The sequence below is a fragment of the Bombus pyrosoma genome, linkage group LG3, assembly GCF_014825855.1.
Source record: "Bombus pyrosoma isolate SC7728 linkage group LG3, ASM1482585v1, whole genome shotgun sequence".
Taxonomy (NCBI): Eukaryota; Metazoa; Arthropoda; class Insecta; order Hymenoptera; family Apidae; genus Bombus; species Bombus pyrosoma.
In genome coordinates, this window is record NC_057772.1 from 10,024,299 (window position 1) to 10,043,430 (window position 19,132).

The 19,132-nt window shown below is 34.8% G+C and overlaps 2 protein-coding genes across 9 annotated transcripts in view; both read left to right on the plus strand.

Moving 5' to 3' along the window:
• The first annotated feature begins 194 nt into the window (after positions 1-194).
• Positions 195-4,042, plus strand: LOC122566117 (solute carrier family 12 member 8). Of its 4 annotated transcripts, none has more exons than XM_043722882.1 (11): positions 196-661; positions 778-904; positions 962-1,142; positions 1,225-1,370; positions 1,427-1,658; positions 1,749-1,950; positions 2,027-2,261; positions 2,340-2,660; positions 2,735-2,896; positions 2,966-3,144; positions 3,220-4,042. In XM_043722882.1, the coding sequence occupies exons 2-11, from the start codon at positions 863-865 to the stop codon at positions 3,377-3,379; spliced, it is 1,860 nt and encodes a 619-aa protein (XP_043578817.1). In that variant the 5' UTR covers positions 196-661; positions 778-862; the 3' UTR covers positions 3,380-4,042. The 4 variants fall into 4 exon arrangements, with proteins under 4 accessions (XP_043578816.1, XP_043578817.1, XP_043578814.1 ...); XM_043722879.1 differs by having other exon boundaries at positions 270-294; positions 702-904; XM_043722880.1 differs by having other exon boundaries at positions 280-294; positions 705-904.
• A 5,266-nt stretch (positions 4,043-9,308) lies between these two features.
• Positions 9,309-19,132, plus strand: part of LOC122566114 (Down syndrome cell adhesion molecule-like protein Dscam2) — a 314,600-nt gene continuing 304,776 nt past the window's right edge. For all 5 annotated transcript variants that reach the window (XM_043722870.1, XM_043722867.1, XM_043722868.1 and 2 more), the window contains exon 1: positions 9,309-9,405. The gene's annotated coding sequence lies outside the window, so the exon portion shown is untranslated. The remainder of the gene's footprint in view (positions 9,406-19,132) is intronic.

The window sequence follows — 19,132 nt, forward strand, 5'->3', positions numbered from 1 at the left end:
AGATTATTTTACTTATATGATTAACTTTTATTTATATGGAATTTTATATTCATTACCTTATTGTTAAATAAATGACTCTGTGTTCTAAAAAGAGTGATATATATATTTATTTAAATATGAATATTCGATCTAGTAGCGTCAGCGTCATAGTGCGTTATAGAGATGAACTAATCACTATGGTATATATTTATAGTTGATACCGTTAGAAAGATAAAAATGGTCGTTTTATCGTGGAACAACACGTCACCAGTATATATTGGTGATATATTTGAAGAGACAAAACTAACATAAGAGGTTAATAAATTTGAAAAGATGAATGTATTAAATTACTACGTTATTGTGAAGGCCTATGATAACTATCGGTTTGTTTAAAGCTCCTAAATCGAGCTCTAACCTATTTTAATAAAAATCGTCAGTAAACACTAAGTACATTTGACGTTTTCGTTATGACAATAAGATAATTAGATGTTTATATTATTCAAGTTAGATCGGTTGTTAAAAATTGTCCTTTCAAGGCATTAAATAAAATGTATTTTAACAAATAACATAGACATGATTCTTAGGGAAAAACTTTTTATGTGCTTATCAGTTTATTATCCAAAATCTTCAGAAAATCGGAATTGATTGAAGGCAAGAAGACTGATTCAACTGTTAAACATAAGTAATTGTTATATAAAATAAATATTTTATTTGTATAAAAGAAGATATGGAGTCAAACGAAAGAAATCAATTGTCAAATGGAGATACTGCAAATAATAGGGATATCGATTGGTCTAGATATGGATTGCATAATAATGCAGAGTCTCAAAGAAATAATGAAGCACAAAGACATAATAGAGAATATGAAGAACTTGGTCCTGAAATGTATCAAACCGGAGCAAATGAATTGTTTGCTCAAGAATATGTAAGTGGCTAAGATAAGAGTATTTATCATTATATTCTTAAATTTCCTGCTTTTCAGAGTGCTGATCCTTGGTGGAAATCAAACTTTTTCATTTCTCAACCTGTATTATTTGGAACTTGGGATGGAGTTTTTACGTCTTGTCTAATTAATATTTTTGGAGTTATTGTCTTTTTGAGATCTGGGTGGATAGTAGGCCAAGCTGGTGTTCTTAATGCTGTTTTAATAATTTTGTGTACAGGTAATAACAATTGTATTTATATATATCAGTAATGATTAGATTTGAACATTTGAAGAATTTTAATATTTCATCATTATTTTAGTATGTATCGCATTAGTGACTGTATTGTCTGCTGTGGGAATATGTGAAAGATGTCGTGTAGAGAGTGGTGGAGTTTACTTTTTACTGTCACATGTGTTAGGATCAAGATTTGGTGGATCTATTGGATTACTATATTGTTTTGGACAGGTGGGACAATTTGTATAACAATAATATTTAGAACATTACTTTAAAACCTTTTGTAGGCGGTGGGCTGTGCTCTAAATGTTCTAGGGTTTGGAGAATCTATGGCTGGTCTTGTGGGTTTAGAATCTACATGGGCAGAACGTGGTTTTGCTTGTACTGCTGTTATCTTGTTATCTGTTATTAATATTGCTGGTGTCAAGTGGGTCATAAAACTCCAATTTATTCTATTATTAATTCTATTACTTGCTGGTGTAGACTTTATGGTTGGAAGTTTTACTCACGTGAATGTTGGTAAGAGCAATAGTCTATAGTTCATAAAATTTTGTTGTTACTTCTAACAAGTGTATAATTTTGTATATACGTTGTATGTATATATTATAGAGGCGGGTTTTGAAGGATGGTTATCAGGAAATTTAAAAAATAATACTTTTACCAATTATCAAGATGGATATAATTGGTTTACAGTTTTTGGTGTATTCTTTCCCACAGTAACTGGTGTTTTAGCTGGTATTAATATGAGTGGAGATTTAAAACATCCATCTACCGATATTCCTAATGGAACATTGGCAGCTGTAGGAACTGGGTAAAAATTATAATTCAAAATTAAGTGTGTCATACCCATTGCAAGAACTTAATCATAATTCTGTATTTAATTTCAGAACCTTTTTGTATTTATGTTTCTCATTATTTCTCGCGGCAACTTGTACTCGAAAGGCACTACTTACGAACTTTATGATTGCATCAACAGTATCAGCAATTTCAGTATTGCTACTGGCAGGTCTTTATGTGTCATCATTTAGCAGTTGTTTGGGTGCAATGTATGGTACACCTCGAGTTCTTCAATCTATCGCTAGTCAAAACGTAATACCAGGAATCAGTTGTTTGCAAAGAGGGGTGAGCATGATTTTACAATTATATATTTCTTCCATTATCACGTGTAGTTATAACCATAAAATAATTATTACATTTTAGAAAGGACCAAACAAAGTACCCGTGTATGCAATGTTAGTTGTTGCAATTGTCACATTGACTTTCATTATTACCGGTCAAATTAACACACTTGCGCCAATTGTTACTATGCCTTTTCTCTTGACATATGCATGCTTGGATTATGCATATTTCGCCCTTGCACAGACATTCGATATTCAACTGTCTCGTGAACAAAGATTTCGAACGCAGTCCCCGACGTTTGATCACGATTATGACTCTGCAAGTAGAAATAATTCAATAACCGATATCGATAATGATCTCGATAACTTATTTCCTGAACGAATACGACATAAAAATCTTATCGTAAGTACAGGTAAATGTTTCATTAATTATTGTACGAAGAACAAAATAAAAAATATTGTATTTATCATTTTCAGAGAAATCCTAGCCTTTCTGAAAATAATATGTATATAGATTCTTCTCCAAGTATCGATGAAAATGCTAGCAGTACGGATAATTCAGAACGAAAAATTCATATCCATAATAAACTGGGAAATTGGTATAGTCCTTTGTGTAATAGATGGTTTTCATTATTAGGGGTAAATCTTTTTTTATACATCATCAAACTTATGATTTAAGTATAATTATAACGTGAATTTCTTTTACAGTGTCTTATAAAATTATTTATCATGTTTCTTGTTCATTGGGGTTATGCTATTGCCAATATTGTTGTCGTTTTCCTTGTTTGGAGTTACATTGGTCATGCTAATCCTGCAGTTAAACCAGGTGTTTCATCCGAATTTAAATTGCTTAAATGGCTGAAAACGTCGCTATTGAGAATAATGGGGTAATTTTTAACACTATTGTAATATTCTTTTGGCAAAACTATAATAATAAAAAAGGTATTGTTCACAAATTTCAGAAGAAAAGTTTATGATTACGAACAAATTGTGGTTACACCTGTGCATCCTGGTGTAGAAACTTGTTCGGCTCAATTAAACGAGGAAAATGAAGACTTTGCAGGAAGAAGAAGATACCATCAAACAGCCACAGTCACAGGGCAATATGTCAATGTTGATTAAATATTGTACCTAGCAGGATTTTAGGGAAAAGTATTCAGTGGAAATCAGATGTGAGTCATTTGAAAAAGGAATTGTATAGGAATCATATTATCGTCGCATTTTAAAATAGGACGAAACGGAAAAAGAAGCGTTGCTTTAATACCCGCAACGTTATTGACCGCACAAAACTAGTCTAGCTAGGAATTAAGAACATTTCATATCTTAAATACAAGGAATTTTTTATAAAAATGTCACATGATAGCCTTAACAGCACTAGTAATCGAATAAGGAACAAGCACAAAATATGCCATTCCGAGCAACTGAATAAAAGAACTATTTATATCAGTTTACTCGATGTATGTACATTAAACAGTTGAAATGCAATACTGCCAGAAGCATTTCTGAAATGGAGGGTCCATATATTCAGTGAATTATTTTAGGAACTATTTCTTGTGACGTGAGATTATTTATTCTTTATAGCCCTTATAATTTGGAATAAAATCATAATATTTTATGTATCATATGAAGGTATGAAGAAAACGATGCTGGATATCAAATCATTTATATTAAATACTTTGTAAATATATAGTGATAACATATTTATATGCTATTTAACATTTTTATAAATGTCGCTACATAAATAAGTATGTTACTAATAAAATATACATACATATAGATCACTAATCAAAATATGAATCTTTATTTTTTGTCCCATGTGCAAAGAACATAGTATTATATTATTGAATTATAAAATACTTTGGGTTTAGAGAAATTGAAATGAAAAATAAAATGTGCTATTAATTTTAAATTTTTGTAAACGTACTACTCTAATTCATTGCACGTATACAATTAATATTGGCGGGATTTTATATTTTGCAAATTACATTATATTTACAAATTTTTTTGACATTATGTTGTCGTATATAAAATTATATTAATATATTTGACCACATATAAACAAAACAAAACAGTATTTACTAGAAATAATTGTTTGAATTCCACTACTTATTAAATTTTAATTAAAATGGACTTCCGGCTTAATATTGAATTGACTAGCATTGTGCTTGCAAAAATAGAAGTGTTCGAAAGTTCGAACAGAGTGTTTGATTATCTTGTGTTAATTATTTGTGTAATTTTACTTAATTAAATATAAAATGTGTGTTCTTAATTATTTGTTACTTTATCTTTTCATAGTATTAGAGTCAGTACGCGTCATATTATACGCGAATATAGTTTCTATATTCGTCCTTAAACTTGTTCATTCGTAATCTGTAGTTCGACGATGTAATGATCTCGCGTGGGAAAATTTTCAAACTGAAAATATGCATTGCATCTACAGTTTATTTTTGCACAAACAGGTAAAAATCTTGATATTGTCGAACAATGTCGACATTGTCAACAATATTCAAACTTGCAAATAGGATTTATTTATAAACAATTTCATCTTTTAATGTTTTCAGAGTTTATGTTCGCGTTCTACTGTATATATATAACTACTACAGTACACCAAAACGACTTTATCCTACCTTCTCTTGTGGTGATCTACGTCATACGTAAGTCTGTAAAATACATTTTCAACATTTTTATCATTTTTATCATTTTAAAACCAAATCAAGTCTATTTTTACATTATCATTAGATATTCAAATTCCAGATAAAATTGCTTTAATAATATATCATATAATATAATATTCATATAGAATATTAAAATAAATAAATCAAATATTTCTTGACAAAAGAAGGGAAAAAATAGTGGCTCCCTCATCGCATGATATTCATCAATTAATATCGGGTATTCGAGGGAGTATATCTTTTACCGTAATTTTATTAAAAATCGTCCAGTTTAATCCGATCGACCGTTTTCAAATTACGAGTGTAATTCACACTTTATTGCTTATTCATGAGCGTCCTCTGGCCAGGGATTATGTTTCACTTATGCTTGCGCATGTACATCGGGCTATTAATCGCTCCAGATTCAGTAAGTACCGACAACCGGTTAAACTCGCGGCGAGAGCTTCGGAAGCTAGGAGGTTGGTGGTGATCTCGCGGCCAACCGCGATGGTTAACCCTCCTCCGCACGGCAGCCTCTTAGGTGGTCGTGTTAAAATCCTTCACAGCGTCAGAATGCGAGATAATTAGTTACACTATATGTACCTGTATTTCTAATAACTGATTTTGACCATCGAAAATATTATATAGTGTTATTAATTTTCTAAGTATTGTTGAAGGTGTAAAGCATTTAATCCTTAATTAGTACAATTTTTTAATATTGCACTAGTGATAAAAAAGGGTGAATTTTTGCTCACATTATAATCATGTATTTATGGAATATTTAAAGACACAGAAGCGCACAGATTTACTTTTACGAAAATAGAACTTGAACTATTTGATCATGATAATAGAATAATATTATTATTAGTTGTAAATAATTTTTATTATCAAGGACGTATGTTTTGTAAAGCTACTGAATGTTTAGGACAATGGTTAAACACGTATAACGTAACATTTTATCACAATTAGCATTTGTTTTGGTTTCTTCATTGAAGATTAGAAACTAAATTAGGTGCACTCAACTTTAAACCATTAACTCGTGCTGGAGTATTAATTATTGCAATATCTGAAGAAGTTTTACGAGTAATCAATAAATCATTCAAAGAATATAAAAATACATACATTCAATATCTATATTGAAATTGATATTTTTATAAAAAGACAACGTACGAAGTTTAAGGTTTAAAGCGATAGGGTAATTGAGTTGCTTAATCCATTCGTGAAGGATACCAGGACAAAATAATACATACATCCTCGATTAAATAGATTTGTTACATAAAAAATGATTTCTTACACTTTTCTCAAGAACCGTAAATAAATTTATGGATATAATCTAATAAATATCTCAATATTTTTTACTTCGATCGCAATTTCAGTCTCTTCAAAGAAACATTAGGTTATTCTTCTACAGTGAACCCAGCTTATTGCAACATTTTCTCGTAGCAAGATAAGTGGACCATAATTACGGTAAATTTGAACTCTTTTCTCACATTATACAAGACATTTTCGATCGTGTACACATAGGAAAAACTTGTATTACGACACGACGCGTATGATATTCCTTTGTTCGAGAAGTATTACCGGAAATTTATTCAAAGGAGATTGCGTATACATTGAGAGGGCAAGGTTCACATAAACGGGCCGTTTTATCCGAGTGCCGGTGGAAAAGCGAAAGGGCGAATTCTTAACAAGTTGCAGAAACAGGAAGCCTTTTACTGGTGTAAAAAGTTCTTACCAACCTGGGACTCTGGCAAATCTGCAACCGGTGAAAACCGTCGACTTCCCGGGGAGACCCGATTCCCTTCTCCATTGAAAAACCGTTTTTCAAAAATTTTTAATCCAAGGTTCAGCAATCTGCGGATCATCTCCGGAAGCTATCTCACCCCTGACAATACTTTTCATCTTTAGATATCTATCTTGGACCTGTGATTGAATTGCGAATATCTCGATTCTGAGAGAATAGGAATCTTTTAAGCGTAACAGCAAAAATATATTGTTCTTCTTGGGATTAATTTAATCTCTCCGTGATAGATCTTTCTTTCAGTATATAATAATAATATAATAATAATATGAATGGAAGGTTTCCAATCTTCTTATAAATGCGTATCGCTAGAATCAAATTTTAAAAATTACAGTACCTCCAAGAAAGATATATTTCTCAAGTTACTGTTTTTCAATTTCAAGTTACTGTTATATACTCTTTTATTTCATTTTTCTCGTTTCTTCTTCTAGAATCGAGACGACCGTACACGTTAGTATTGAAAACAGACTTTTAGACGATAAGATTTTATAGTATTATAGTATCACATAGTATTACTATTTAACATAATTATAAAGCATAACTTTTAAAATAGAATATGTAGTACCATTTATCATGAAACCGTAAATCTCGATAGACTTTAATAATATTAGAAAAATTGTAACAATATATAGGGGTCTTCCTAAAGGTTATAACTTTTATTTGATTTTGAAACGTACTGTTTCAATAGTCTCTCTAAAATGATAAAATGTTTTAGAGTACTTAAATATTCCATATGATTTCTTTTTTAATTTTGGATAGTTGGAATTATTCGAAGACATAGATCAACGATTACGATCTATGAATTTCAAGGTTTTTAATGTACTTTGTTTGCTGATATTCTATATATCTCGTTCGATTCTTGTTCGAAGTTGCAAGAGAATAACATGGGAGTTTACACACACACACACACACACGGTATATTATACATCTCACATTCCACCTATCGTCCAACAACTACATAGCCCATTTTTCTTCGAATCTCCCAAATTTCTCGAAAAATTTGTCTTAAAAACTATCTTTAAAAGTAGAAGAAATAATACAACCGATCGAATGTTCTTCTTACAAGTACAGAATTTTTTTACAATTTATAGAATCGTATAATGCAACCCTTACACTTACACTCATTTATCGCACTATTTATCAACTCCGCCTTTCTTTGGATCTTCCAAATTTCGCCCCAAAAGTTTGAAAAGAACTCTTATCCCCAAAAATAAAATCCTATAACTCATTTAACTTTCTCTATTCCATCACAACTTATACAATCGTACGATCCCCTCACACTCACCTGTTATTCGACTCCCATATACCCGGTCTGTCTTCGAATTTGTCGAATTTTCCACAAAAGTCTTTGGAGAACTGACTTATTTTGAAAGACAAGGACCAGCATAGCGTAACACATCCAATTCTCCTTCGCACAATCCGTACCATGACATAATCGATGATTCATCATACCGAAAATATTTTGCCTTTCTTCAAATCTTTCAAATCTTCCAAATATCTCAACAAATCCCAATAAACTTCAACCATAACCAACGCTTTGGCAGCAAACAAGACCCAGCACGTTGCAACCCATTGAATTTTTTCTCATCCAACATATTGCAGCGTAACTTGTACGATCATACAATCGATTCGAAAGCTGCTACATAACACTTGCGATTCAATCATTACACCCGATATACTTCACCTTCCTGCAAATCTGCTAGATCCTCCAAATCCTCGAAAACTTCAACCATAACCAACCTTTCGCACGAAAGCAATCTTCGTATTCACCTATGTATTATTAAACCCTCGTATATCCCGTGTTTTTTCTTTCAAATTTCCCAATTTTCCTCCAAGAATTTGAAGACAGCCAACCCTTATCCTTAAAATCCAGAATTGTAACTGCAGCTAAAGCCCATACAATTCTCTCTCACCCGACATATTCCAACATAACTTCTAACTACGATCACCCAATCGTTTGCAAGCTACCACATGCCACTTACGTTTCAATCATCACGCCCCATATACTTTCTTTCAAACCTGTTAGATTCTCCAAATATACAAAAAAGTTCTCAAAAACTTTAACCATAAGCAAACTTGCAAACAAGACCTATTGCAATACTATCGTACAATCCGAGCCTCGCACTGGCCTGCGTACCATTAAGCCCTCGTGTATCTACCCTAGTTTCTCTTCGAATCTTCCTCCAAAAATCCGAAGAGATCCAACCTTTATCTTTAAAAACAAAAGCCAGCAAGTCGCAACCCATCCAATTCTTTCTCATCCGGCGCACACCGCCACAATCCGGTACGATCAGAGCACCCTACCCCCGCGTATCCTCTCGAGATAAGAAGAAACTACTTCATCTCGTCCGGCGGCTTCTGTCGGGCGACTAGGTGTCAGGCCGACAGGATGGATAGGGGGATGGTACCGTAGGTGGAGGCGTACGGTGACGTCGGGTGACGGTTTCGAGTGGCGGCTAGGCGGGAGGGTTAAAAAGGGTGGTTGTTCGTCGACGCTGAGCGTCGAGCGGGGTGTCTGGTGGGGCGCAGAGGACGCACGGTGGGGCAAGGGGAGGCGGGGGTTGCCGGTGTTCGCCGGTGTGGGATCCTAGTCGGATGTCGGATCCGCGGTGGAAACTTCAGTACGCGATCAACCACCGACGTGTGTTTACGGTCGGAGCTCCAGCGGAAGCTGCGAGGCCTGGCTGCTGCGGGGGGTGAGAAATCTTTTGCTTCACACCTTTTTAATTCTGTTGAAAACGGCTCGGCCTTTTAACACGTTCATCGGTCATTCTCATCACCATCGTCGTACTTTAATTTCGGACACGTTGTTGTACAATTTGGCAAAAGTTTGATCGTTTCTCAGTACACACGTATGAGCTAAGTGTTAGGTGTAGGCGAAATGATTTCTGTTCTTTGGACTTGTGAGAGTGAACGGTGGCATTCTCATTTTGGATACACTGTCGTATTTCGGAGAAAGGTTTCCTATCCCTCGAACAGTTGCAGGGAAAAGTTTTGGTCAGTTTCTAAATGATATTATCCAGGTGGTTTAGCTCTGGTTGGGATTTCTGGATTTTTGCTTTTTTCGCAGTCGTGAGAGTGATTGGTGAGTTGATATGGGTAAAGAAGGTAATGGATGGTGGAACGCGTAGAATCTGTTCGGAGGACACGTGGTCGTGAGCTTACGTGCGAGCTTGCCTCGCGTTTAACGAGCTGCTCGTTAAAGCAGCCTTCGAAATGCGAATTTCACCGATGCCTACTACGTTCGTTCCCGATATGTGTTCCGGTTTGTCTGATGACGAAACTGATTCGTCGAGTGCAGAGTGAGTCAAGATGTGAATAATTGGTTGGAACGTGGGTGTATCTGCTTCAAGTCCGTATGTGAACGTTTAATTGTTGGATCGTTGGTCGATTCATTCGTGCTGGTTGAGAATTTTTAATTTAAAAATTGGATCGTTGACTTTTGAGAAAGATCAACGCGTAAATTGTTATTATTACGATTGCGGGATAACATTATTGTTATTATAATATTGTTAGGATTGTTATAGAATACATAGCGATATAAGGGTTGTCTAATCGGCGCAGATTTTCCACGTGCATTTCGTGCGTTCTTCTTAAACTTCGCCAGATTCTGTTACTTTATTTATTCGTTCATTTGTCGGCTGTTCTCTGATTTATTATCCTATTTTTGGGCTGTTGAAATTATATTATCGACTCGTTATTCCGTTTGTAGATATTTTCTCATTTACAAGACATCTTTCTCATATTTTGGTGACTAATTAATTTCGTCCGTTTTTTAATTTTGTTTCTAATTAAAATTAAGTAGAATATCAGGATTAACTAGCGGGCAGGCGGAAAGTAAAAACGATTGTATTAAACGAAAAGTGAATATCATTCGTTTCAGCGGGTAGTTTTCATAAATCTGGAACAAGAACGCTAAGAAACTCATTCTGTACTTGGTCCATTTAAAGTTAAAACTTCTACACGAAACCATCGAATACACTTTCAACGCGGAAAGTACAAGTTCATCCTGTTTATGCACATCCCTGTCACTTTTTATTCTTACGAGAAAACTTTTCGGGAAGTTGCTGCAAAGTTATGAAGTTCAGTGGCTGTTCAGGGTCAAGGCGTCGATATCGAGAAACCAGACGTCGTTCCACCGTTACCTTAACGATATTAAGTGTTACGGAATCTCGAAATTTTGTCGTGAAATCATCGTTGTATGATACACGGTGACTAAGAAGAATATTTCAATATCATATCATATGAAAATATTATTTTATTTGGACTGTACGAAATTTCGAAATGTTTTCTACACACACGATATATCCACGAGAAGTTTTTACGAGCCATTGCATGTAATTAAAAAGTTATTATCGATTATCTCATCTTATACTGCAACATATTTTATTATCAAGCCAGATGATACTTTAGAGTTGATTTCTTTTCTACAAAAGATAACTTGAAAAATATATAATATGCTGATACACTGTTGTAATGCGACAGTAAACAATCAATTTAGAGAAGTAAAATATTACTCGTCGGTTGTTCTTTTTATGATAAATACGAGTCAATCAGTGTCATGAGGATAGCACGAGTTTAGTAGGAAAATCTTCAGCGGCAGTTTCATATCATCGATCTTCATCCGGTAACGTCAGCGTGCACTATTTTTGGCGAGAATTTCCCGGAGAAAAGTTTGATTCCAATCTGTCATTTGGAACGAAGGAAATAGGTCAACTGAACTGTTTTCAAGAGGCTGTCTCTCGCGTGAAAATTCGCAGTACGTGGTAATCGTTTGAGGCTCTCGTGGAAAAGGGAGGATACGAGGGGTGGTAGAAAAAAAGAAGAAAAAAAAATACGATGAAATCACGCCTCCATTCGAGAATCGACTTCTTTTCAATTTGAAACTCGACCGTGAACGAGCTCTCTGCGAGAAGATATTTAACATTTTCATGAATTCTCCGATAATTGTCGCTACGAACGAGTGGTTGAAAGTCAAATCGAGTTTCCATTGTATGAAAATATCCAGCTTTATAATGTAATATACATCAAGTTGATTTCAATGAAGTTTTTCTCAAATATTGATTTATATCGATCGAGAAAGAGTAAAAGACTGTGTATTTTAATCCTATGGGGGTTGTAGTCCACTATCGAGACGATAGCTACAATGGCTGTGGAAGAAGTATTATTATTATGTGCATAAGAAACACGTAACCTTTATTATCCCAGTTTCTGTATGTAGAGGTTTGTTGGTCACTGTAGAGGACGATTGGTTTGTTCGAATAACGAGATAACTCGCTGTTGAAAACCGTCAAGCATATTTAAAATGATAAATTAATACAGACAATAATCGCTCGTACTTACAGATTCGCTAAAGACAGTGTAAATCGCTAATAAGATCGTCGATAACTCGTTGATAACTGATAGATACTGAACTCCTTACGATCGCGTCCGTTTATTTATACTGGTTAGGGGAGAGCCGGAAAATCCAAATTCGTCTTCGTTTGACGGTCGTACGTAGCGGCGACATTGTTTTGCTCGGAGTTTATTTATTATTACATTATGTGCGAATTGTCCTCTAGCTCATGTGCCGCTACATGTGTTTTATTTTTGTCGAGGTTATTAGATGTATAAACAGAGAAACGCGTGGATAAATTGTAAGGTAGAAAATATATTTTAATACAGAAGCGTAAGTACAAGTAGGAATATAATTTGAGCTGGTCCAGATCCGCACGCTGGCAGTGTTACCCTATAACACTGAAAACCCCGAAGCCATCGTCGCCTGTCTATTGTTTATGGTCTGCCTTCGTCCCAGTCTTTTGTCTATACGCTGTCGATGGCTTCAGTGCTTTAGAAAGCTAAAAAGACCAGATGTAGAGTTTTCTTAGATGTGGTGACCACTTCAACAATTTTTATAGTATTAAATTTTTTTAGTCACATGAGACTACCAAATGAGACTACTATATGACATGTAATACGTCATACTTGTGTCTGATCAGTCTACTAATTGACGTTTTTACGTACGTAAAGGCTGTGTATACTTTAAATACTATTGTAGCTACTATGCATATATCGTGCAAGTATCGATGCAATATAAATATTGCAGGTTTTATTCCGGTTTCGAAATTCAGTGGCAGCAACATATATTCTAGGAAGGGAAACAATTTTTACGTAACTTCCATGGAAGTTTAAACACTGCAATCAGTCGTATACGATACTTGGGAAGCAAAAAAAATTTGAAATACCTTTTACGCCTGTACGTGACGGTTTACGAGCATTTTATGGGATGCTACGCCGCGAATAAACTTCTTATAGCTCGAAATAAAAATGGTCCCGGTATACGTATTTTTTTTTATCTTTTTTTACGAGAAATTCCAAAAACCATTCTCCCTATGCTGGGAGCTCGCTAAGCTGGAATTTCTGAATTATTGATCCGTCGTATCCTGTATGAACAGGATCCAGTAAAATATTCCATAAAATGGAAATGTACTCGTCTCTTAATCTTCCATCAAGGGAAAATCATTCGAAGTTTCCAGCGATAGAATTTGTTTAAATCCTACTTCGTAGACTACACTTTTTTTCTCAGTTTTTCGAGTCTAGTTAATTAGAGTCTGAAAAATATTCTTTGTTCTCTTTTGTAGTAAATATTTTTAAGATCCTACGGCTGTTGTTTTTAGCATAAAAAATTTAACATCGTGATAATTATCTTCTTAATTAAGGCTACACATTTTTTTCGCCTATGGAACCTATGAAAGTATTAAAAAGATATTGTTTATTCGTAGGAAATAATTTGTAGAGGACAACTCCAATATTTTAAGGTAGACAAAAGACCTCTTAAACGTATAACGATTCAGAAAAAAATAGTTTCCAATAAGAGTAAAGGGATAACAAATCTTGAAACGTTTCATAGGTCCAAACGATAGGAAACATATAAAACATTCAAAGATCAAAAATCTCGAAACAACAGGGCTTGAAGAGAAAATGTTTGAGGGGTTAATGGATGAACAAACTTAAAACGAAAGCTGAATAGAATAGAAAAATAAATGTTATGAATTCCCAAATTAAAAAAAATAGGCTAGATAATTTCACGATGAATATTGATTTCGATTTTGATTTTAAAAAGGATACTTTCTCATAGAAATTATTAGGAAAGTTACAAAGGGTAAACAAAGAAGATATATTGCTTGTTTTTGAATAGCATAATTTGTCACGATCGATTAATACCAAGGCTACTCGTTATGATACACGTTGAATAATTATGGGACTTCTATAAGGATCCTTCTCGATCATTTCGTATACAGATAGATTCTGTCATTGAGTAAATTTTTTAAATTACAAAATCCAAAATAGTATTCTTATTTATCACGAATTATTCTCTTTATTCAATTAAATTCCCAATCTTCTCTATTTTTTCTTCGCTCTTCGCTAAAAAATTCCACATCTTCTTGATTTTCTTCTCTCATAAACCTACCCGAAAAATTACCAATCTTTTCTATCTTCCTTTTACTCTGCGCTTAAAGAATTCTCAATTTCCTTCCATTTTTCGTTCGCTACTCGAATATTCGAAAGATCCTCGATCTTCTTCATTTTCTCTTCGCTCTTCGTTCACGAAATTTCAAATCCTCCTTCTTTCTACTCTCCTCGCCGAGACGATCTTCTTCTAATTCACGCAAGTCGATACTTGCGCTACCAAAATTCAGTTTCAGTGTCAAGGTGGCCGGTGATCAGATTGAGGTGGTTAAGGATTGGGTGGTTCGGGTGAGGGGAGGGCTGGGCGAACGCAGTAGCATTCGAAACTCCTTCGGGTAAGAACGCGAGGAACGCGGGTGGCCACGGGATGTGCGGTATCGCGGTGGTGGTGCCGGTTTGCGGTGGAACACACGTAACCAACACCAACGTTGCCGTTGGAGTGGCGTAAAAGTGGTGGTGACGTGGCCGTATCGTAGTGGTAGTAACACCGGTAGTAGTAGTAGTAGTAATAGTAGTCGTAGTAGTAGTAGTAGTAGTAATAGTAGTAGTACGATAGTGGGTACAACGGTATGTCTGGCGAGTTCATGAATGAGCGACCACTTCGCTTTCGCGCGAACGCTAATGGGCTTCCTTTCTCGCGCGCCGAACCGCCCCTCGTGTTTTTGTTACGCCGCCGGTCCCGAGCACCTGTTACCAGGATAACGAATCGCCCTTTCGATGATGCTCGGTGACGATGCTGCGTACAACCGACGATTAATTCTTCTTTTTTTTTTTTTCGAAGGATAGCACTGTTTGTGTGTTTTTCATCGGCTTTGGAGAACTTGGGTGGATAAATAGGTACAATAATAAATGTTGAAAAATACCGGGAGAATTATTCGTCCTGGTTTTTAACTAAGTCTATTTTTCACGAATAATTAACCGACCATGCACGTATGTCTCGTTGCTGTAAAGAAGTGAAATTTTATTTAGAAGACTAACTCCACGCAATAATATTAAATTTGATAAATTTTAAATTAGGTTTTTTCTCGGTGTAGAAGCTAGTGGAGAGATGGAACAGTTAAGAACTAGGACTATGACTCGCTTACTCGTGACGAGATGTATTTTAATTGTCGATAAATACCATGCGAGGTGATGAACAATGATCGCTAGATCGTTCAATGAATAGCTAAAACTTATTACTCGTTGATTTTATAAGAAGATAATAAGTACTGTTCTTGGGCCACGTTGGCTTCTCTGTAATTTATATGTTTCATTAATATTTACGCACTGTTATCCAGATATTTATGAACGGTGGTGTATTTTTGGCGCGTGCTCGTGAATTTTGGCAAGGGCGACACGCGGCGGTCTGTAGAAGATTTATGGATGCTTTGTTCTGCGCGATGTAGCTTGGGTTTAGGGGTGGTTTCGATTGAGTTCTTGTGCCGTGGATGTCACAGCGAAAGTATAAAATTTGATACGCTTACAATTACTCATAAACGTTTATTTAGCCTATCAAGAGATTGTATTTATTCAACTGAAATGTTATAAAATTTCATTGCAAAGTAGTTTGGTACGTTTTAGAACGACTAAGTGCGGTTTTACTATTATTTTATGTGTCAAGAGAGAAATGCGTAAATGTAGTATACTATACGTATACGCCCTGTCTAAATAGTAATGGCGTTTTTATTAGATCTACTTTGTGAGTAGTTGACGTACACATTTATGCGAAATGTTTAATGAAAGCGCCGAATCTGAGCTAGTGAAAAAACAACGCGAGTTTTTCCGTTTGAAGCTCTAAATAATTCAAGACACCAGGAACGCTTTCGCAACGTTTTAATCTCCTCTGAGCCCCCGGTTCTCTTCGTGTGTATGTATTCTTTTTTCCACTTTACATCGTTTACCTGGTTGCACAGTAGCCCAGCAACTCGCTAATTTTGCCTGGCCAGTTCAAACAAGGCGTCCAGTCGATTCATCCCAGACCAATTTACTTTTCATACATCCTGTTTCCTTTTTTCCCTCTCTTCCTCGTTCTGTTCGCTTTGAACCGAGTTTTTCGATCGTTGAACCCATCGATCGTTGTCTCGTTTTTCCCGACGATAACGAGAAATCAACCCGTTTACCCCGTTATTTATGCACTCGTGTAAACATGCTCTTATTTTTGTATAATTATCCCGTGGATTGAATAATCAAACGCCGAGTGTTCCATGAAACCTACCACTACCTCTCTCTGTATTTCGCCTTCGTTCACAGAAGTAATCTTTTCGTATATTCTTATCTTGATGTTTTCCGAGATAACTTTAAGACTCTCACGTACGGCTTTCTATAGAATTTGTACGTGAATATGGCGGAACTCGAACCCGTAAAATCGATCCACCTAAATTTCTATGACGTGTTCAGTGCTTTCATATTGCTTAGTTAGGTTGTCTCACGAGGAAGTAGCTCGTGTTTTTCGTCCGGTCACTGTTTTATGGTAAATTTATACCGTCGTTTTATGATCATTTTTATTCCATTAGATGGAAGGTTTATCATTCTTCGGGTGGTTCGAAGATACTGTTAAAAAGCAAAGGCTATATACATACGTTTTTATGTGATTCGACAATGTCGGTGAAAATACAAGGTGTTTGTGAAAATGTCCAAATAATTTAGAGTTATCGTTAAACATAGGTCGAGAAAAGTTACTGGATGGTTGTTCGGATCAATGGTTAGAGTTATAGGTGAACATAGGGGATGAACTATTTTTGTGGGAATTATGGGATGATCTCCAAATAGTATACAACAGTATAGAAATATTGTGTAACGTATGAAGACGATTGGTTTTTTTCTCATATTAAAACTTTCAATAAATAAACGAAATTTATACGAAGAATAATACATTGAAGCATTGCTTTCATGTTATTGCTGTCGAAGAAAGAAGTGACATTAATTTTAATAATTCCCTCTTAGAGTCTCTACTTTGTGCACACATTGGGCACGCAACCACAATGAAAATAAAGAGGATGAACTTGCATGTTCGGTATCAATCGTTATGATTGCACGTACGTTTACGATGCAAATTTTGCTGCCCATGAAATACATATTCTCATTAATTACACGGGATTCTCGGTTGAACGAAATGGATCTCGGTGTCTGTTACTTCAGATAAGCAAAATTATGAAGTACAAATATGTTCTTTTTTACCAATGAATCACACAGTCTGTTTAACATTATTCTACATTGCAAATAAGGGGTCGTTTGCGAACAAAGTAATTAATTCCGTTCCTTTTTCAATGATACAACTGTCGCTGATTGAACGCGATATCTGTCCAATTAATTATCAAAGTTCGATTAATCGTCAATTTATATATATGAGATATTGTAACGGCTCTGATTACGTAGTAACATAGTTTTTCAAAATTATCTGCAAGTTGCTTTCCAGATTATTGATTCAGTTTTTAAAGCGGGATAATATCCGTTTCAAAATTCGCACGGAATCCTTTTGAACTTGTTAAACCATCGCCTTCAAAAACTCTTTTCAGAAGAACTTTTATCCATATCTTTTTTTTATTTCCATTCACGAAATCCGCCACGTAAATTTTTCCCATTTTTCGAAAATCGCTTTTCTGCTTTTCAATATCCCACCCGATATGCTATCGAAACCTTTTCCTCTTCGTCACTACGCAATTTGCATATTTCGCGCAACTATTCTCGCACATATTATCTCATCGTCAATATCTTAGTGAAAACTGTAACAAGCTACTTTATTCGAGTTTACTGCGATATTTGGTTTCACAACAGCTTCTCTTTGAATATTCAGATTATTCATGATACTTTCCTAGGAATTTTACTTGTTAGCTATCTTTGATACGAAGAGAAAAGTAAAAGTTAGATAAATATAACATATATAACTATACGAATAAAAATATAAATAAATATTAATTAAAGTAATGTTTAGATGGAAGCCTCGAATAAAGGTTTAAAGCACGTTTGACGCATTTGATGAAAAAGCGATTTTTATATAAGAAAAATACTAAGAAATACCCTGTTTTATAAGCTTAGACGTGCCCCTTGTGTTTAACATTAAACCGCCTCTCGACGAAATATCTGCAATCTGTGTGCACTAAAACGATAGAGACTGTAAAACTTTTAATTCAACTTCCAGCAAAATGTGCTACTGTCTCTTATATGAGATTTCCACTTCAATTAGTGTATCACTCAGTAAAGTAAAAATATACATTAATCATAGAAAATTTGTACACGCACATCCTGCATGTTAAACAATATATTTTGATATTTCATTAATAGTATAATGAAATGTGAGTGTCAAGATTGTGTTGAATCTACTCTGAAAATCCATATATCTATTATCAATGGAAGTTGCAAGATGTTTATTGTAAATTTATATTTAATAAAAAATTGGTCTACAGTATAAACAGTTATTTTAAGCAATAAGTGTTAAAGATGGTCCTACTGAATATGGAGATTTATTATTAACGCTGTTGTATACAACACTGGTTAAAGTCGTATTCAGGAGGAATTTCTTTCCGACGTTTCACCAGCACTGCAATTAGCTCCTTCAGGGTCCAACTCAAACAGTGTTGTGTACAACAGCGTTAAGTGTGACAATTCAGGCCGTGAAAACCTCGCGTCTCTTATTACGGATGATTGCTTGTTCAAGTGTCTCTGCGATTTCTGCAAAATGTATACAGTGAACGTTTCTACGTATAACACGGTTAATTCGTCCTGTGTTATATGGAAAGAAAAATATCGCGTTATAGGAGAACTGTCGTAATTTGTGATAAATGGGTTGAATAATATCCTTGTACTAAATATTAGGTTGTCTGAGAAGTTTCTTTCATTTTAGAAGGAAATAATAGACGCACAATGTTTTTTGATTTATATTAGTTTATTGAATTATGCACGAACGTAATAATAGAAATAGAACGAAATGGACCATACCTAATTCAATAAAATAATATAAAACAGAAATTGTTGTTCATCCATTATCACCTTATGAAA

Bases quoted from the DNA above. Each gene is read 5' to 3' on its own strand.
- LOC122566117 (XM_043722879.1), top strand. From the start codon at position 707: ATGGAGTCAAACGAAAGAAATCAATTGTCAAATGGAGATACTGCAAAT. The intron at 905-961 runs GTAAGTGGCTAA...CCTGCTTTTCAG, and splicing joins AATTGTTTGCTCAAGAATAT to AGTGCTGATCCTTGGTGGAA. The intron at 2,897-2,965 runs GTAAATCTTTTT...TTTCTTTTACAG, and splicing joins GATGGTTTTCATTATTAGGG to TGTCTTATAAAATTATTTAT.